At 38.8% G+C, this 22,771-nt stretch overlaps 1 protein-coding gene across 1 annotated transcript in view; it reads left to right on the forward strand.

Moving 5' to 3' along the window:
• LOC122808265 (melatonin receptor type 1C-like) overlaps positions 1-22,771 on the forward strand; it is a 106,377-nt gene that overhangs the window by 50,996 nt on the left and 32,610 nt on the right. Inside the window, exon 3 of the mRNA XM_044079228.1 lies at positions 1,125-1,346. Coding sequence (XP_043935163.1) covers positions 1,125-1,346 — 222 coding nt within the window. The remainder of the gene's footprint in view (positions 1-1,124; positions 1,347-22,771) is intronic.

The following is a 22,771-nucleotide window of genomic DNA, read 5'->3' on the forward strand; positions in this document are numbered from 1 at the left end:
GACAAGTTGTAAGTCATTCCTTATTTCAATGAAATCATTACCAGCATGTTTCTGCTACTGTATCACTAGCAATTTGTATTTTCATTTTTTATAGATTTCTCTGTTCTGTAGTTGTATGATATTGGAATCTCTCTATATAAATAAGTATGTGCAGGAGGGTTTGCTCCTTAGTAAAAACACTTTTTTTTTCCATTGGGTTAAAACATTGACCAGTTGAGATCATCTGGATGGAGCCTCAAACAGTACTTACTTGAAGACACATAGTAGAACTAAACATGCCTAGACCATCGTGATACTTTATTTCAGAAAAAAAGTATGCAAGAGAACAAGTAATTAAAATATGAAAGTTCAGAGTAGAGGGTCCTCAAGAAACAGAAGGGAATATTATTTCACAGAAAAGATGGTGGTAGTTTGAGCAGTACAACTGAAAATCTTGAGTCAAATAATTACCTTATAATTTAAGTTTGATGGTCCAGGTTTGGTTAAATATGAATTAGCATAGTTGTTTATTAACTACATCAAATGGCAATATCTGTCTTAATTACAAAAGGAAAAACAAGAGAACATATATTCATGTTGTAATTGGGATTATATGATCCATGGAGGCTGATTTCCCCTGTGTTAAATATCTGATGCCAGATGCTCTATTAATATAGATCATCTTGGAGACCATTGGGAATATAACTCTTTCTTAATAAAAAGAGGTTGCAAGTGGAGAAACAAATAATGCCTCTAGCAAAACTGAAGTAAAGAGAGACAAGACAAGACGGTAAACTATGTGACAAAAGAATATGCGTGTATTTTTTGCTTTTATCCCAGTCAGTTCTATTTCTAATATGCATGCTTAAATAATCCTAAAGTGAAATTTGATAATGTTCAAAGCAGCCATACAATTATGCTGCCTTAGAACAAATTAATTTTCTTACAAAAGGATCAGAATAAATTATACATAGCTGTTTCTCTTGATGCTGTAGAATTCTTATCATAGCTGTACTTGAAAATAAGCATTTTAAAGGAAAAAAAAAAATCAGCAACTGTTCTTTGGAGTTTACACTTTCAACTGCTTGCCATCTTAAGTGGAACAATTCTGTCATCAAACGTGAAGTTTTGTCTACTACATAAAGGTGTGCAGTTGAGGTTTTTTTATGAAATGTCTTGCTGGAGTGCAAGCTGCTATAAAGCTGAGCTGCAAGGTAGTAACCATACAATTCCAATACTATATCAGCCATCTGCAGCTGTTACCATCCTTCAGGCCAGTGTGATGGTTTTCACTATAGTTACAGATATTGTTGGCAATGTACTGGTGATTCTCTCTGTATTACAAAACAAGAAGCTTCAAACTCCAAGTAAGTAATGCAGTTATCCATATTGTAGTCTATTGAGTTTACATATACAAAGTTTTTGAGACTAAACAATTTTATGCATGGATTCAACTATGTTCAGGAGGGGAGCTGTTAAAACTCAAACAATTAATTCATTCAATTCCGAGGTTTATTACATATCATTTACATATGCTAACACTAAACTGCATTTTAGTTATCAGAAAATAGTACTAAATCAAAACATCCATAAAGAATCTTAATTTTTATACTTTATTTTGCATGTTGATACTGATACAGGTATTTTAGTAATTCAAAGATTTTTCTGTCATATGCTTTGTTACCTAACAATACTTCACACTGGTATGATATAATGAATGAACTAAGTTGCTAGTTCTGAAACAAAACATGTATTTACTATGCCAGAAAAGAAACAAAGACAAAGCTTTACCTTGAATTGTGTGTTATTTTTATGTGTATGCATAAATACAAATATTTGCATAGACTGTTTACACCAGCAGCATGGAATGGAAAATACTTAGCAGGATAAATAAAAATAATGAATAACTTAAAAATATATAAATGCTTTTTTAAAAGCAGATTCTGTTTTGAAATAATTGTTTATATCAGAATAGTTTACTGATATAATGTATGCCTTACGAAGATATTATGACTGTTGACCAATGGCTGTTTAAATATTAACCAAAGATGTACAGTATTTTCTTTCTTTAGTTCTTTCATAAACAATAGCTTAAGCTGATAAATGGAGTTTCAGCTCAAAGCGGTAACATTTCAGACATATTTAAAAATGTTAAGAGTAAGCTGAAAATTCGCGATGATTGTTCATTACAAATATGGACAGCTCTGGTGGGGTACAAGGGCAAAAGTCCTTATTGCAACCCATACACAAGTGCTCTTCAGCAATTACATTCTGCTTGCCGAGCACACTCAAGCAAATCTGCAGTCTGCAGCTACCACTACACCCATACAGTATAAGAAAGTGATGATAAACTGTGAGTTTATTTCATTATCTTGACATACAGTATAAGAAGGAATCAGTACTGCAAACTATACAAGGATATACATTTTGAGCCTCAAGAGCAGGAGCACACTCAAGAAAATCTGCAGTCTGCGGCTACCACTCCACCCATACAGTATAATAAGGAATCAGTACTGCAAACTAAACAAGGATATACATTTTTGAGCCTCAAGAGCAGGGTCAGTCCACCCAGGCATTCTACTTAGCACACTCAAGCAAATCTGCAGTCTGTGGCTACCACGCCACCCATACAGTATAAGAAGGAATCAGTACTGCAAACTAAACAAGGATATACATTTTGAGCCTCAAGAGCAGGAGCACACTCAAGCAAATCTGCAGTCTGTGGCTACCACTCCACCCATACAGTATAAGAAGGAATAAGTACCGCAAACTAAACAAGGGTAAACATTTTGAGCCTCAAGAGCAGGAGCACACTCAAGCAAATCTGCAGTCTGCGGCTACCACTCCACCCATACAGTATAAGAAGGAATCAGTACTTCAAACTAAACAAGGATATACATTTTGAGCCTCAAGAGCAGGAGCACACTCAAACAAATCTGCAGTTTGTGGCTACCACTCCACCCATAAAGTATAAGAAGGAATCAGTACTGCAAACTAAACAAGGATATACATTTTGAGCCTCAAGAGCAGGAGCACACTCAAGCAAATCTGCAGTCTGCGGCTACCACTCCACCCATACAGTATAAGAAGGAATCAGTACTGCAAACTAAACAAGGATATACATTTTGAGCCTCAAGAGCAGGAGCACAGTTAAGCAAATCTGCAGTCTGTGGCTACCACTCGACCCATACAGTGTAAGAATGAATCAGTACTGCAAACTAAACAAGGATATGCATTTTGAGCCTCAAGAGCAGGGTCAGTCCACACAGGCATTCTACTTGTATGTTTTATGAGAGTGAAACTATTATATTAGCAGTATTTCTTAGTAGTTCTCAGCTTGCTAATAAAACTGACTGTTGTAGCCTTGTGTCCTCCCCACCCCCCATATAGTACAGTAATCCTAACTGTCCAATAGACAGTATACATTTAATTCACATCCCTGTGACTAAATTAACCATCAAGCAGCCCTCTCAGTGCTTTCTGCCTTAGTTTGTATCACTTGGAGGCCCACCTGTTTATTTGCATCTCTATACATTCCCCTTCATTGCTAATGTATCTCCCTACTTTCTTCATTCCTGGGCAAATCAACAACAGCAGCAAAACCAGCCTTCTTTTAATGCTAAATATTAATATTAGAAGTATCAAAAATAAAATCCCTGAACTCCAGGCCACAATAGCACACTATTCCCCAGACATAGTTGCTTTAACAGAAACCTAGCTAAATAAAAACATAGCTAACTCAGAAGTTCTCCCTACCGGCTACAATATCATTAGACAAGACAGACCACTATGTAAAGGGGGTGGAATTGCCTTACTGTACAAGTCCAACTTAACTGTCCATCAATTACCAAATTCCTACCCCTCCCCTAATAATTGGGACATACTTATCTCACAACTTCAACTTTACCCTAAAAAGGTCATCACCACAATTGTGATCTATATTCCACCTGGTAATACACCTGCTAGCCTTGAAGACATCTTATCCTAGTATTCTTCCACATACTCACAAGAAACCCTTATTCTGGGGGACTTCAACCTAGATTGGTTCACCTGTATATCAGAACCCCCAAGTAATCTAATAAATCTCCATGGCTACCAGCAGCTAGTCCAAATTCCAGCTAGATGTGATAAAAAATCTAAAAGGGAATCCATCCTTGACTGGGTCCTAACTAACAACCCCACATTGTACCCTCACACAGGCAGTCTCCCAGACACCTTAACTGACCACAACATAATAATAATTTATACATAGTAGAACAAGCATATGCAAAACCACTAACTATATATCCACTAGAAACACACAAACAAATCTCTCCTGAGGTCCTCAACACTTTACTCTGTAATGTGACTGGACACCCCTAAAAACCCTCCCACTTGACCAGGCTGTAGCATATTTCAACAAAATATTTCTACAACACCTAGACACTGTGGCTCCATTACACAAAATCAAGGTTAGAACCTCTACAAACCCCTGGCTCAGTAAAGAAACCAAACAAATCCTCAAGTCCAGAGACACTGCCTGGCTTTACTATCAAAAAACAAAGAAACACAAAGCCTAACTAAGTACCAAGAACTGCGCAACTGTGCAAAAAATGCATTAGGCTGGACAAAAAATCCTACTACACAACATTACAAACTAAATACCAACACAACCCACAAAAATTTTGGAAAAATGTAAACCAGCTACTAAAAGCCACCCAAAAGGCTACCCACAAACCAACCACCCCTGACACTAAAGTTCCCATTGAAACACAATTCAACTCCCACTTTGTGAACTCAATTCTATCCTTAGTATCACAGGACAGTTCCTTCCTTACTATCCCCCCAACACAAATAACACTAATACAAGCTTTACCCTCAAAACAGTTTCCACCACTTCAATCAAAAGCATGCTCTCCAAACTAAAAACCTCATCAACATCAGCCGACCTACTCCCCAGCTATTTCTTGAAACTCACAGCAGATGCTATTGCTATCCCAGTCTCCACTCTCATAAACAGATCAATTGTTGAAAACTATGTGCCCAAACTCTGGAAAATATCCTATGTTACACCCATACATAAAGGCAAGACCTCCACTGAACTTAATAACTACAGACCCATTGCTTTACTCTCCCCCCTGGCCAAAATCCTAGAAAAATGCATCCATACCCAGATGCTAAACTATCTCCTAGACAGCAACATCCTGTCACCTACTCAGCATGATTTCAGACCTGCCCATAGTACCACTACAGCCCTCCTCTGCTTCACAGACACAGTAAACTGTCTCAAAAATGAAGGCCTGCAAGTGTCAACTCTTTTTTTGGATATGTCCAAAGCATTTGACACAGTCTCACACCAAATCCTGCTAAACAAACTAATCCAATATCATCTATCTAATTCCACTTTTACCTGGTTCCAAAGCTACTTAACTGACAGGTACCAAGCTGTGAAATGGGAACATTCTCTCTCTCCTCAGCTGCCCTTAACTATAGGAGGCCCACAGGGTTCTATCTTAGGACCACTACTATTCACAGTCTTCATAAATGACCTCCATACCTCCACACAGCATGCATCTATAATTCAGTATGCAGATGACACTACCTTAATCTGTGCTGCACAAAACATTCCCACCCTCCTGCAAACAACTCAACTAGCATTCTCTGATGTTGAAAACTACCTTACCAAAGACAACTTATCCTCAACCCAAAGAAAACTCAGCTTATGATTATAACCAGTTCTAACAAAAACACTAATAGTCAATTCACTATCTACTCCACAAATGCTACTCCAATTGCTCCAGTGGCACAGTCTAAGCTATTGGGAATAACCATAGACTCCCACCTAAAATTTGAGTCATCTCAACTTAACTATTTAAAAAGTACATGCCAAACTGGGGTCATTCTACCGTATCAAACCATTTCTTACCAACAACACAAGATCAGCCATTGCTTGCTCCCAACTTCTATCCTCCCTACTCTATGCATCTCCCATTCTGACTAATCTCAAAAAATCTGAATTAAGCAAAATGGAAGCCTGCTATAACAAAATTGCCCACTTTGCTACAAATTACTCATCTAGAACTCATCACTGTACTGCTTTGGGACAGCTCCACTGGCTTGAACTGCCCAACCCCCTAACCTACAATCAGCTCTGCCTCTGTCATGCTATCTATTACCTCCTCAATAAGTGTCCTGCCCTCAAAAACCTAGTACAACATCACTCAGCCAAAAGGCCTCTTAGATCATCAAGCAAACTACTAGTAGAAGTCACCAAGAGCTACAATAGCTTTGGAGATGCACTATATAGTAGTTCAGTGGCTAAAAAATGGAACTCTCTCCCTGCTAGCATTAAAAACACATCATCCATAGCCTCCTTTAAAGACCACATCAGGCAACAACTCAAGCAAAGTTGGCAGTGCCATGATTGCTCCCCAGGCTAGTGAAAGTGGATAACATATACATACTAAATCTAGAGCACTTGATAATAGTTTTCAATCTTACTCACAAACACTGGCTAATCTACAATGTATGTACTGTACCTGTGTACTATGCATGTATTCCACCTATGTTCCAAATTTCAGCTGTACACCACAAATCTATTAATTATCTTTATTTTTAAAATTAATATTTTTTTGTTTGTTCTCTCCACTGTAACTGTTTATGTGCCGCATACCACTGTAAAAACATGTCTCTTGTAATTTGTGTGTATACTGATCATGTCTAAATAACTAAATGTGTCTGTAATTTTTCTTTGCGGAGCTTTTCTCCCTGGGCCTCTGCTGAAAAAGAGCCTTTTCGGCTCAGTCAGACACCCCCGGTTAGCAAATGTAAAATAAATAAAATAAAATAAATAAAATATGACCTGAGATCCCTTAGCCAGTCAGGAACTTTGCACGGGATAATGGGTGTGCCCATCTTTGGGGGGGGGTGGAAGAACAGAGCTGGCCACATACTGCCACAGTCCCCTGGAAGAGAGATGGCAATAAAAAAATCATGGCTTGGTGGCAGTTGTTGGACTCACAAAGTCACCACCAGGTGACAGAATTCAATGTAGATGTTTGTAAGCATCCATTCACACAGGGAAAGGGTACTGTGAATTCTACAGTGATGCAGATCTGATTATTTCCTGCCCAGGAACAGTGTTAAGGTATTACAAAAACCTTCATTGTCTTGTCTGGATATCATGGAGGGCTTTAAACTCTTCATTAGCTTCTTGAATGATGGCTCCCAATGGATATTTCTCCCAGATCTCAGAGAAACAACCAGAATGGGTTGTTTCTCATTAGAAAGAGGGATAGTAGTCAGCAGGTAAAGGTGCAAAGACAAATGACAAAATTCCCATTGAGGGGAGGATTGATAGTTGACAGAAAGAGACAAAAAAGCCACATAGCAAAATAATAATAATAATTATAATAATAATATTGAATCTCACACTGACACAAATGTTCTTCAGGAGGGGCTGACACAGACAAACAACTGGTATCAGTGTAACTGACTAAAACTAAATGCCAAGAAATGCATAATAGTATCCTTTGGGGAGTCATCCATCCTTGGTAACTTTCATATTGACAACACACCCCTTAGAGTTGACCCAGTAGTTGGGGACTTAGGGACGCACATAGATAGTAATCTAGCTTTTGACTATCATTTGTCTACAGTGGTGGGGAAATCATTCTATGTTGTACAACTATTAAACAAAGGTATGACATCTAAGTCCAAGGAGGTCATTGTTCCACTGGATTCAGTATTCATCAGACCTGTCATTGAGTACAATGTCCCCTTTGGTATGTACCTAACCAGACATATCCAACAATTGGAACATCCGCAGAGGTTCCTCACTAAAAGAATACAGGGCATAAGTAAAATGTCCTATGCAGAACAACTCAAGACCTTATCCCTGTATTCTGTCTCCTACAGGCTTTGTATGGGAGATCTATGCCTGGCATACAGGACATTGTCAGAACCCACTCTGATGGACCGCTTGCATATCCACAAAACAGACAGCACCAGAATTACCTATTCTAAAAACTTTGCCTGTGATATAAATAGGACCTGCTGAAGAGATAGGTATGTATCCCAGAGACTACCCCGTCTATGGAACAGGCTCTCCATCCATGTGAAGCAGAGTGCCTCCCTAATCCAATTCAAGTGCAATTTGGACAACTGGATGGCAAACCAGAAATTCATCCCTGGTTTGGCACCTACATCTCTAATGGACACAGGTAACCTGTAAATGGTTCATCTCCCAGGCCCATACTTACACTTATCAAGGGTATCAGAACTTGTCAGAAATTTGGGATGCATGGCTATGCTTAAAAAGGCCCTTGTGGTTGTTAGTCTAGTAAACACATATGACCCTATGAACCTATATTATTCATTACACACAACAGATTATGTTTTGTGAGAAGGTCTTATTAATAAAAGAAGACAAGTTAGTTGTAGAGTTCTTTGGTTTTATAACCTGATGTGCCGGTTGACTGCTTTAATCCAGTCACTTAGACATAATGTGCTTCTGTCAATGCTGCTTAGATTTTAATCATAACTTCAGTAATATAAAAGTTAAGCTTCACTCTTCTTTTACCAATATTCTACAAATAATCTGGAGCTTGTAGGTTAATTAAAATATTAATCAGGAAACTGAAATTATGTTAAAGTCATACCTACATAATTCATACATGCTATCACCTACCTGTCCATCCTTCTAAATATCAAGTATACCACTACTTCATCAGCATTTCTCACTATACTCACACTCTCAACTAGCCATTACAAGTCTGTCTCCCACTGTTACTTACCTAACCTATCACACAATACTTAAACCAAAGCACCACAAAACATTTCTCTAATATCTCCTCCAGGCTGCTCAACATAAATTAAATTATTTCCATAAAATACAGTCAAGCAGCACATGCTCCACCATTATCCAAAATCATATATAAATTCAATCCCAAATATAAGTGCCTCTTCAATAGCCAAATTGTTAACCAGTCAATTGTAATCAGAGGGGATGTATATCCCAGTCCCAGACCCACTTATTTAATCCCAGATCTCAACAAACCAGCCTTACATATCCCAAAACAGCAACCTCTCCAACCACCTAGGACTTAAAATACTACACAGTAATCTAAGAAATTTCCATAACAAAATCACAGTTGTTCATATATGTATAGGCCACTACTCTCCTGGTCTCTTCACAGTGATAAAAGTCTGGTAAAAGCCAATTATTAAAGATACAGAAATACTCCTACCAGGTTATGATATACTTAGAACAGACAGAACCAACAAAAAGCAGGCAGAGTTATTGTTTTCTACAGAAATGTTTTAAATCTCACTGCTTACCATGATACTATACATTTCAACAATGCTGAGTTTTCTCATTCCTCAAATGAATACTCATAAATCTCCAGCCATCATAGGTCTATACATACCACCTAGTAACAACATTCCCATCACAGAAGAGATCCTTTCCTGGATATTGGCCAACATAAGACTGGAGACCATCTTGCTAGGAGACGTTAACATAGGACTGGCAAAAGATAACCCTAAAAACAACAAATTCAGTTCAGCTCTACAGCTTCCCTCAATTTATCAAGACTCCAGCAGGAATTAACAAGGTCACATCTAAAGAATCCATCCTACACTGAATTGTAATACCCATCCCAAACAATGCTGACACAAGTGACACCCTACCCATTAAACTAAGTGACCATGTAATCAGATACCCCAAACAGCACCACAAGGTTGATCAACATAACACAGTCACAAACCTCAGCAACTTCAATAAAAATAAAAACATTTACTTCCAATCTGTTCCAGATCACCAGGGCTCTACTTAAAACTCTTCACCTTGATGAAGCAGTAGACACATTTAATACACTATTTCTAAATATCCTGGCTATCCTGGCAGAGCAGGCACCACTAAGAACCAAAAAAGTTAAAAACAGCCCCATAGTTAACTAAAAAAAAAAGTCTCAAATATCATCATCATCATCAACCCACTTTTTTCACATTTTCTACATGGGGTCAGGGTGTCATGTTAACTGTCAACATCTCTCTGCCTTCTTCAAAACCCTTGCCTGACTGTTGCAGACCCTCTTTTACACACTCCATCCACCTCTTGGCTGGATTCCTCCATTTCCTCTTTCCTTCTTTGTATCTGTACCAAATCTTCACCATTTTAAATATCTTCTTTTTTTTTTTTTTTTTTTGCATATGTGCCTGAACCACTGTAATCTGTTTTCTGTGATCTTTTCTGCAATTGAAGCTACTTTGGCTTTTGGTCTTATGTCCTCATTCCTTCATCTGTCTCACAGTGTGCACCCTACTAACTGTCTCAGACACTTCATTTCCATCACCTCTAGCTTCCTCATCTGCACTTCCTTTACTGCCTAGGTTTCTGTACCATACAGCAGTGCTGTTCACACCACTGTTTTGTACACTTTGCTTTTCAGCTTCTTTGGCACTCTTCTGTCATGCACTACACCTGATGCTCTATCATAGTTGGCTGCAGCCCCTCTGATTTTAGCTTTGACCTCTTCTTTCAGACTTCCCTTCTCCTCAACCACCCTTCCCAGATACTTGAAGCTATTTACCTGTTCCAATATCTTCCCTTTTATCTAAATTTTTAGCCTCTTCTGATTTCCCAATTTGCTTCCATTACCACTGTCTTATCGTTACTTAGTTTCATCCCATGTGCCTTCAGTTTTGCATTCCATTCCCTTATCCTTTGTTGAAGGTCTTGCTCAGAGTCTGCCAATAATGCCACATCATCTGCATACAGCAACTTTGTTGATCTGTCTCCTCTGACCTGTTAGCTAAGGTAATCCATCAGCAGTCTGAACAGCAGTGGGCTCAGGGCTGAACCCTGATGCACGCCTACTCCCACTGGGAACTCCTCTGTGAGACCAAACACTGTTTGTACTTGAGTCATTGGATATTTGTACATAGCCTGCACTAATTCCAATAATGTTCTGGAACTTTGAACCACTGCAGCACTGCCCAAATTAGCTTTCTTGGGACCTTGTTATTTGCTTTCTTCAAGTCTAGGAACGCCAAATCAGACTCTTTCCTCATCCCTAGTTTCCTAACTATCTGTCTCACTGCAAACACTGCATCAGTCATACTGCATTCTGATCTAAATCCAATCTGCTCATCTCCCATATTACTTTCTACTACTCTGCATATCTGATTATCAATCACCATCTCCCTTACTTTCATGCAATGTGACAGGAGTTAGATACCCCTGTACAGCCCACAGTTGTTGACATCCCCTTTGTTCTTGTACACTGTCATGAGTATGCTTATTCTCCAGTTGTCTGGGATATGCCTTTCTCTCCAAACTGCTATGAGTACCCACAGGAGCCATTTCTCTCCTATCTCACCCAGCATCTTTATCATATCTACTGTGGTTTCATCTGAGCCTGCTGCTTTCACCGAGTTCAATTAACTTAGTGCTGTTCTTACTTCTTCTAAGGTGGGCTCCTCTTATCTCATCATATGCTGTGTCTGAGGCAGTACAGCTTCTGTGGTGTTTTCTTCATTCAGAAGCTGCAGGAAGTACTCCTTCCATCTGCCTTTGATGTCCTGTGGACTGATGGGCAGGTTGTTGTTGGGATCCCTTATGAAGAGTGTCTGACTATCTTCTTTATCTTTCTGCCTTTGCCTTGTAACCTGATATAATTTCTTTGTCCCAGCTACTGAGTCACTTTTCAGAAGATGGTAGAGTGCCTCTGATGCCATGCTCTTTGCTATTCTTAGCCTCTTTGTTTGCCAGCCAGTATTCCTTCCTAGCCTGGTCCATCTTTTTTATCTTCCACTTTTTCCTGCACTCCTTTCTTTTGCTGACTTCCTGAACTTCTGATTTCCATCACCAGGTTTTCATATGAACTTTATTTCCATACCTGTCTCAGCCACATATCTGTTCTATTGTCCTCACATGTTTTGAGGTGCTTCCATTCTTCTTCAACTCTACCTATTTCCTCCTCTTCTTGAGGTGCTAAAGCTCTGTACTTTCTCTCCAATCAACTTCCAGGTCTTCAGCTTGGTCTCTGCTGACCTTAGAGACTTCTCTGACCACTGCTTACAGCTGAGTGTGTCAACCAGTGGTCTATATTCAGCAAAAAATCAGTTCAGCGAACGGCATTTTCGGTGCATTTACATTGAACATGCCATTCGTCAAACTGTTCATACTGAAATTGCAGTACAGTGAGGATCAGAAAATTTGCCATTTCCCCACTGTAGTGCCACCTCAGAGTTGGTGTGTATATATATATATATATATATATATATATATATATATATATATATATATATATATATATATATATATATATATATATATATATATAATTAGCAGGGGATATGGGGACACAGGCCCACACATGAGTGGAATTTGATGAACGGCATTTTCGATGAAAGGCCATTCGCTGAGCTGATGGTTTGATGCAGTGATATAGAACCTGCAGCCAGTGGTTTATGCCATGGATCAACTGTTTCACTGGGAGTGCCTTTGCAATCACTGATTCTTCACCAGTTATCTTTCCTTACTAGGAAAATGTCTACCTGAGTTGCATATTGGCTACTCTTGGATGAGATCTTGTGACTGCCTCTCTTTCTGAACCATGTGTTGGCTAGTATCAAGCCATTTGCCAGACAAAAGTCTAGAATGACCTCTTCTTTATTCCTGTAGCTCCACCCATGTGGACCTAGGCAGTCCTCAACCGCTGTTCTTTATCTCCTGAAATGTGCAGTCAAGTCACCCATCATCAACAACACTAGTTCACGTGGGCCTATTTTATCTAATAGGTCCTGCAAATGCTGTCTGAATGGACTTTTCTCTTCACTATCACAACCTTGCTGTGGGGGGCATAGATTGAGATTATGAATACTGTCTTATCATTAGGCTGAAGTCTGATTGTCATGAGTCTAACATGAATTCTGATGCCATAGCTCACTGCCTCTTAACACAGTTCTCACACCATTTCTAGCCTGTCCTCCTCTCTGAATCCCAAGCCAAGTGGCTTTTTTTGTTGCATTGCTCATCCATCTTGTCTCTTGCATACATGGGATGTACAGCCTCCTCGTGTCATTCAGTTCCAAGCTCAGTTCTGTCAGCGAACCTACACTGAGTGTTGCAACTGGCAGGTTGATTAGTTTCACATCCATTTTTTTGCTCAGCAGAGCTATCCCAGGTAAGCCAGTTTGGGAAACTAGACACCATCTTGCCAGTAGCTTATTGACCCATGGCTGACACACACACTGGCCAATAGGGCCACATGCAACCTTCCACTATTAGTTTGGGTCTCTGGCCTAGGTCAGAGTAGGCCATTACCTCAACCCATACCCATGCCCATTTGGCAACTTTAGTCAATGTGACCAAATCATTTAGAGACATATTTTACAGCACTGAGTGGCTAGCCCTGCCATGACACTCAGTCTGTGATCCATGTCCTCCTGTCTTGAGGATACTGCACAACATAATAGATGGCCATAATGGTTTGCCTATACAATTTTTCCCCCTGTAGGGCACTATGTAGAGTCTGTGCTGCTGCCAACAGCTCCATTCATTGGTGAGTTTGAGATGGAAACACTCAGCATGTATTTGGAGGTGGGAAGAACCCCACAGAGACACACACAGAACATGCAAACTCCAAACAGGCACTGGCCAGAAGTCAGGAGCAAATCTTGTACCTTGTGCATGAAAGGCAAATACCTTAACTCATTACACTGATGCCTCCAGGTGCATCTGCAGTTACCTCCTACTGCAACTCTAGGTGTCAAATATTGCTTGTTCATATTTGCATTAATAATTCCAAAACTATGCCCTATACAAGGTATCAGCATATTTTATCTTGAAGCATACATGATGGCTAACACAATTGTATTGATATTTGACCTATGTCGCTGAGTATTTGTTAGAATTGTAAGGTGATAACTTTATTTTTTAAAGGCTAAAGCCACTCCCACTAATAGGTGAAGGTACACAATCAAAAGAGATGTACTGGAGGGAATGAGTTAACTATTATGGCATACTGTTTCTGCCAAGTCTCAAACACCCAGCAACAATCTCAGCAGTCATGGAAACCATAGCAAACAATGCATAAAACAGGGCAAACATGTTTTTTACAGCAACACCCAAAATTCATCATCAAACGGTCCAACAGACTTTTGGAAATCATTGGTCAGTCATTTAAAATCAATCAAACTGAGTCCATCCCCAACCATTAACTCTCAAAACATTGCTTTACAGTTTAACTCACATTTTATAAACACAGTAACCCCCTAAGAAAAACACTACAATGAATACAATCATCCCACTCCAATCTTTTAAGTCACAACAGACCTTCATACTCACTCCTGTGACAACATCTACAATTAAAAAATACCTACACACCCTCATGACAACAGCCACTGTTCCCTGACCAGCTTTCATCTCAGTACCTCAGTCCTACCTTGATTCTAGTAAACTGCTGCATCCAAGAAAAAAGATATCCCCACCTTAAGGAAAAATCCTATATAATACCCCTCCATAAAGAAGGCTCATCAACCGAGCTCACAAACTATAGATCAATCACCATTCTCTCAATGTATCCAAAATCTTGGAAAGATGTATTCACTCTTAACTTACTTCACATAACCTCCTCTATCCCTTACAGCATGGTTTCATATGCAATCACAGTATAACCACTGCACTTCTAATGTTCACAGAGTGAATAAATCACAGCAGAAATTCAGATCTCCTAACCTCAGCTCTATTTCTGGATCTGTCCAAGGCATTCAACACAGTCAATCATCAAAGTCTCCTAACTATTATCCTTATGGGCTATCAACCTCCTCTCTTAACTGGTTTCTTAGTTACCTCATTAGTAGGTCCCATGCAGTGAAATGGCAATATGATTTCTGTTCTTTCCTTCCTACATACATCAGTTTCCCACATGGCACCACCCTAGGACTGATGCTATTTTACTTAGTTGTCAATAACCTAAGGACAGGAGACACAGATGCCACCATAGTACAATATGCCAATGAATCCACTCTAATATGTGCTGGTAGCACACTACTCGAGCTCCAAACACTCATCCTGCAGTTCTTCACCTCCATAGAAGCTTGGATCAACAACCCACAGCTCCTCCTGAATAAAAATAAATAAATAAATAAATAACCTACTACTGTTCACCCCCAGCTCTCCCTCTTCCCAAAAAACTACCATTAATATACTTGTCACCCTCCAAACAAATATAGAATTGGTATCCCACACCACAGGTAATAAGTCTAATTATAGAAAAAAACACCTGAAATTTGACCTCCATCTTCAGCATCTGTGAAGAAGGCACACCAAAAGCTAGACAGCTTCTGTAGAGTGAAACACTACCTTATTGACCCTGCTAGAAAAACATAGTCACTTCTTTTCTACTTCTCACATTATCATATTCCTCTCGTATCCTAAGCAATCTCATCTCCTCTCTATCAGTCAAGCTAAAGCAAAGCTACAATAAAGTAACAAAATTCACAACCAACCAGCCAACAATATCAAACACATTACTGCCTATCCTTAAAACAACTAAACTGGTTCAATCTAAATAATTTCTGTTGTACTCACAATTAATTAAAACTTTAAAACTACTGAAAAATCTTGAAAAGTTCCCAACTATTCACTCCATCATTCAACCTTACACTACTAAGAGACCTCTATGCTCCACTGACAAACCATTGCTAACTAAGCATAATAACAATGCAGGTCACTCCCTGTATTCACACTGCATTGCTACTAGCTTTAAACCATCCCACTCAATCCCAATCAGTTTAAGAACAGTCTGCACAATATTACATGCCAAATGAAGCAACAAGTGATAGATAACTGGATTTGGACTACAATGCCCTTGGTTAAATTGGTACTAATATAGGTATATGAATCTGTGCCATAACTGTCTGCTGTACAAAACTTAATGCACTATTATCACAACTATATCCTCTTCTGGAATCTTATCTCCTTTAACTTCATTGTGCCTCCTCCACTCCTTCCTTTCTTTAGTCTTCTCCAACTCTTTTATCTTATCTTATTATGTGATGGATTTTGAACAAGTCTTAAAAGTAACAAACATTCTTACATAAAACCTGACAATCTATGCATACTGATGATACTGTATTGAATATGCCTACCCACATTTAAAAAATATATATTCATATACAACCTATATAACTTATTTTTAATCAAAACTGTTTGGAAGTGATATAACCAATGTCAAGGATTTCTGAACAATGTAACTGTTAAGTAAAATATTTAGGTGGGAATGTACCCCCCCACAAAGCATTAGTTCCAAACAAATATCTGTTACAATTTTCAGCTCATAGTATTTTGCAGAGCATTTGCTATTTTTAATGCAGCTCTAATAATTTTGCAGCTACTAGTTTTAGCTAAAAAAGGAATGCCTTTTTATAGGATTATATAAAGCATAAAAAATGCAGGGATCTTAAAGGCATTTTATAGAAAAATATGCTGCTGGAAAGTAGGCCTGAACTTTATCTAACAATATCTAGAACTTACTTAATTTGATGAGTTGTGGCATAAAACTAAAGTTTATGTAAGTTAAATGTTCATATCTAAAACAAAATGGGCAACAGACAGAGGCATAAATACAGAAACTCTAAAGCTAACCAATCAATCAGAATTAATACATCAAGAGCTTAATGTTATACCAACTGTACAAAAATAACTAACTAAATAAAGAAATGATAACATGTTGCCTGCAGCTCAAGAAGACTGGAAGACAAATATGGCAGTGGTCCATACGTGCCTGCGTGCGCGCGCGCGTGTGTGTGTGTCAACAAGTGTATTTAGATGGATATGTTCATGCACTTATGTGTTTGACTATGTTTATGAAAAATTCATACCACTTGTTTGCATGATTCAAACCATGGTCATTTTTGTGCAGCCTGTTAACATTCAGCAAAGCATTTTGCATTTCCTACCCATTTAAACTGGAATGTAATATTTCATACCTTAGCAAAATGATTATTTTATACATGGATCACAGAATCATATTTACAGGTCTAAGAAAAAATTCATATAACTAGATGTGGGAACTAGCGCATTTGGAATTCATTATTGCATTATGAGGGCCTATACACTTTAGAAAATGGATATCATGATGTTCATTGAAATACTTTTCAGTGAACCACCTCACTACAAAGATATTTGATGAAATATCTTGAATCTGCATCATAATCTGAGATAGAGCCAGTAATCCGCAAATCCAGCATACCTCCCAAAGAGAAACATTTCCAAAGTCTGACAACCTTAGGGTTGACAACAAATCGAGACAGGAGAATTTTTTGGTGTTCATATTAAGTATTATTATCAACAAGATAGTCATAATTCTTTGTAGTGCATAAAGCTATATCATCTCCATATTTTACCAGTTACAGACAAAAATGTGCATGAGTGCAAAGTGTTTTATGGCTTTCAAAACCTTTAAAAGCAGGTGAAGTATCAAGGGCTACCAAACAAACAGCAGGCAAAAACACAATGACCCTCTGAAAAATTAACTACTTTGAAAATTAAGACACTTTAACTGGGATTCAGAAACATTCACCACAAGCTAATCTTGTGCTGTGAACAGCCTTGCACAGGATGTGTGCAATTTAGAAATGTACTCCCCTTTAGCAGGGGAAACTGAGCAGCAGATCTGCTTACAGTATATGATAATGGCTGTAAAAGAAGATGGTAATGAACATCAGTATTAAAATGAGGGGCTCTGTGTAAGCAAGTGAGGTAAGACAAGAAGGCAGAGTAATTCAGAAATATATACGGAGTGCAATGTGATGCAAAGCAGGATCTGTTTAACAGACAGGTACAGGGCATGCACAAAAGATGAGTGTGCAACCAACATTCATCCTGCTCATGGGAGTTGCCTCTGTGAGGAGTTTTGCATGTACCACAACAATGACTAGATGTAGATGTGCAAGTGACCATGAATGATGTCTGTTAACAAATGTGCTACTGCCATGACTGCCACAGCCTCGGAGACACCCTCTCCTTCCCATAGTCCCTGCCATTCCTGATGTTGCTGTGGAAGTGCTGCCACAGCTTGAACTTGACTTTGATTGACTACATCAATGTTGTCTAAAATCTGTGGAGGCAAAAGTAGATAGGCTGTATGGATCACACTTGCTACATGATATAGAAGACTGGGAGAATCTGCCTTGTGCCTTTATGTAATCATTTTCTGTCATAAATGCTATCACCTATATTGAAAATTCACTCCTGGAGGTAATCCCACACACCCTGCAGTACCCCTATCATCTTTGTAAAGGGTGAGGTGATGGTTTTGCATGGCTTCATGATGGCCATATACATATTCTGGGTGGCTGCACTCATTGACATAGTACCCGTGCCCCCTACATGAACATGCATGCATTCCCATTTGGGCTTATGACAGAAATTTATTTCTGGGCAATGGGTGGGGGATGTCACATTCACTGACTGTATGTGTCTACACTAACCTGTCATCCCTGTTTGATGTGTAGCTTGGTTGTTCAAAGGTACAAAGGCTGTGTTCATGGTCTGGGTAGGGGAATCTTGTGTGTGTACTGCCTATGTCTATCACAAACACTGTACTATCTCAATGTGCTAGCTTTACAACACCATCATCATCATCAGAATCAGATCTCTGTCAAATATCATCAGATGGGAGTTCCAGGATGGTAGAGCTAGACAGAGAATTACCTGTGAAGATACCAAAGGAGAAGACCCAGTTGAAGTATAACCCATCAACTCTGCATTACGTCCACAACAGAGTAAATAGTTCAGTAAATACTGGCAATAATGGGTAATATAACTTACTTTGTGCAGGGACCCTTAGATGGTAACCATTTGAAATATTGGGACCCGCTAGAGCGAGTCCCAAAATATGGAGACTGAATGGCTGAAAGTTCATACTTACATATACTAAATCTGAGATGCCATTTGTTGGAATATTCCCTTTTCTACAAGATATGGCGATCTTGAAGTTGGTATATATAAGTTCAGGGGTACCCCCCCCCCCTGTAAAAAGAAGTTTAAAAGAGATGAGAAATTTTTGAAATTCGCTGTTCTCCTGTGTTTTCAGTCATTTGTTTCCAGCTTGTTGGCACTCAACATTTTGCGTGTCGACATTTCAGTAAGGACCTCCCTCAGTAATACATGGAGAAGTCAAAGTTACTGATGTTTTTGTAGAGGAAGAGCAATACGCCTGGGGCATATTTGATGGATAAAGCTGGAGAACACTGCAGGTAAGTTCTGAGGTCAGACACCTCACTGCAGGACTGCGATGAGTTTTTTTCCCCACTCAGAGATGAAAACATCTCCTTTGTCTCAGTCACTGGTAGCTCATTCAATGAATTGCCTCCCATTGCTCTACCTTCCTATGCACAGTGGTGAGCACTTTTTTCCAAATTACTGACAATGTTGGTGATCCTTCATCTGATCTGCTTATAGCTGTGGTAATTATCACTGAGGACATTGCTATCTACAACACGATCCTACCAAGCACTTTCACTGTAAGGCTGGTCAGCAGTCTCCTGCCTGATCAGGCATCAGCCAGGGAGACAGAGAGCCTGCAGTAACAATTCATTCTCTTGAGAAATGTATCTTCCTAGTCTTTCCCTTGACAGGCTTATTGCTGCATAGGTAAAAACTATGTAGTGTGAGTATGCTAGAATGGACTGCTTGTCCACCTAGTTTATCTGTAGTGTAGAATGCTTTCTATACATTCATAGGAGAATGCTATACAACTTTCAGCCACTAATAGGCATGCAAATGTCACTGCAAACCATCCCCCCGATACAGACACAACCCTAATCCACACAGGTAACCAGTCTGACAGCTGCCAAACCAAACACCTCATTACTACTTTGTATACTTTTTGCAACATGCATGCTTCTATAGGTACATCATAGGGTAATACCAGCTATGGTCACATTCAGTAGCCACACAAAAGCACTATACCATGTAGGCCAAAGGTACAGTGGTATAATGTTAGTGTTACAGTAACAAGTTAATGTTATACAAACATAGGTGTGGCTCAAAGAAATGCTATAGACAGGTATATGTGTGCCCCATCATATCACAATACATTGCTGGGCCTGACTCATATCACAATTACTTTAGGATGTGCCTCCCATTGCCTCCCAGCACTTATTTATAACCTTTTTTTGGCTAGTTTTCCCTTATTAAAACATCTAATAATCACTGCATATATCCCCAGAGCTACTTTTTTCTCCAGAGAAGCAGTCATTTATTTATACAGATAAATGCTTTTAGTGAAAATGTTACATATACCTTCAAGAAGTGACATTTCCGCCTCCCAAAGGGTTACTTGCCTTCAGCAAGTGAAGTTTTTTTCTTTTATGAGACCTAGTAAATGGTCTTAACTTCAGATGATACTGATGCAAGCAGAGAGCTGCAGTGATGTTCAAAGGAGAAAAAATTATTTTCCACCTGCACTAGAACATTTTGACAATCTCTCTTTCTCTCTCTCTCTTCTCTCTCTTCCCCGTTTATGCACCATGCGCTACATCAGACGATGAGCACCTTTCAACGCTCATTGTTTCTGTAGCATTTACAGGTTTTATAGGCTCAGATCACTAGCCCAAGGCCCAATAATCCTAGGAGAGCAATTTTAACATCATTATCAGATTATTTAGCTTCCAATTCATGCATGCCCAAACTATTTAAATGGTTAACTAATATGGGTTTTAGTATTCATCCCTTTAAGAATGGTGTTATGTCCTTTGGTTATCTTGGACCTGAGCAGCTTTTTATTTTGGGAAATCATGTTATAAAGACCTTTGTGTATGTATAAGTTCTATCTTAACATTTGAGAAATACTGTTGAGGCAAAGGCCATGTATGTCATGGGCCTCCTTCTGAGAATTTTTAAACCAGATCTGTTACAGTTCTATTGAAATTATTTACAATTATTTGCAATGTATAGTAGACCTATAATTCAATATAATTCAATACAAATATAATATGGGAGGTGACCTTTCCATATTATAATAGTTGAAGGAAAATTTACTAAAGGAATTATGGAGTGCAGGGCAATCACATATCCAGAACATTTATGAAATCTTAACTTATTTTTTATCAGTTATCGCTTGTTATGTGGAAAACTGTGCCTACCATATCATGCAATTCATAGAAACATAGCATCATACTAGGCAAGAGGTCACAGGGATCCAAAGATACAAAGCCATATAAACCTTTAAGCAGAAAAACGTAAAAGTTCTTCCCACCATTTTCAAGCTTTTAATAGTGCTCATCTCCCAAATTAAGCAGGGATGCACATGATGACTCTGGTATAAATTTGTGTTGACCCATCCAGTAATCAAAAATAACCTTAAATGTACCCATGTACTTTGTTTTACCTGTACTGGTGAATTACTTCATAGGCTAGGAATATGTTGAGTTAGGAAGCTATCTCTCCAGCAAGTCTTGCTTATTTGCTGGTGCAGATTAAAATCTGTATTGTGATGTTTGTAGAGCCACTAGTTTTTCAAAGATATAAAACATCAAATCGGACTGAATCTTTCATGGTTCAAAAAGTGAGGTATGGCTGTAGGTTACAGGGAATAATGAGATTTGTGGTAATCTGTTGGGGTAGTTGAAGGATGTAAGAGCTTTAATTTTCTTGATTTGAAATCTCTGGGGCCTTTCCAGTTGAACAATATGCTTGGATTCATATATACCAAAGGGAGCCTTGTATTCAATAATAAGTATGATAAGGTAAGAGCCCAGTTACAGTATGGCGTCTTTGGATCTTGAAGATATTCTCTTGGAAATTAACTGGGCCAGATAGAAGTATTTCTTAACCATGGTAAAAACATGGTGATAAAATGAGAGAAAGTTACCCACATAAGTACTCAGGTCTCTTATGACTGTATTTGTCTGAAAAGGTGTGCCATTTAGAACATATGAGGTGAGAACAGCCTTTCTGCCAAATGCTACTATGCTAAACCTTTTTTCATTTAGATTGAGACTGTTTTTGATACTCTGTGTATTTGCATACTCCAGCCCTTGCTAGATCTGTTTTCTATCAGTGGATGAATAGGTAACAGTGCCCAGTTTCCAGTCATTAGCAAACCTTGTCAACCACACTTCCAGAATATTAGCTTGGATATATGCAAAACAAATGCCAAACAGGAGAAGGCCCAAAACTTGATCCCGGTGACACATCACTAGTTACAAATTTATATCCAGAGAGGGAACTAGCAGCTTTCATAACTTAGGATGTGTTGGATATCAAATTTACAACCAGCTCACACTATAATGATTTACATTACATTTGTCCAATTATTTGATAATACTATCATGCATGATAATGTCAAAAGGCTTGATCAGATCAAGCAAAGCAGTTTGCACAGAATGACCACTATCTATAGCCCCTGTAACCTTTTCAAAGATGCTTCCTAGGTTCAAGAGATAGGAATTGCTCTTTACAAGGCCAAACTAATTGGGATCTAGATCAGTTAAGTTGCCTATGTGTGAATAAATGAGTTCTCCTCTGATACATTCCATAGGTTTGCATATAAGGCTTTTGAGGCTGATTAATCTGTAATTACCCGGATCTATAGAGGGTCAACCTTGTGTAGGGGAATCACAGTGCCTGTTCATCAGTCATCAGAAACAGCCCTATAAATTGGCTAAGGTTGAAGAGCTTCCGCAGAGGCTCAAATAATGCATTCTTGCCACTAATAAGAATGCAGTGTGGTTTGTTGGCTGCCGTCCTGGAAGTATTATTTTTAGCTTTTGACAGGGATTTTAAAACATGTTCCAA

The sequence above is a fragment of the Protopterus annectens genome, chromosome 8.part0 (assembly GCF_019279795.1).
Source record: "Protopterus annectens isolate FY-2018-M chromosome 8.part0, PAN1.0, whole genome shotgun sequence".
NCBI classification, from domain to species: domain Eukaryota; kingdom Metazoa; phylum Chordata; order Ceratodontiformes; family Protopteridae; genus Protopterus; species Protopterus annectens.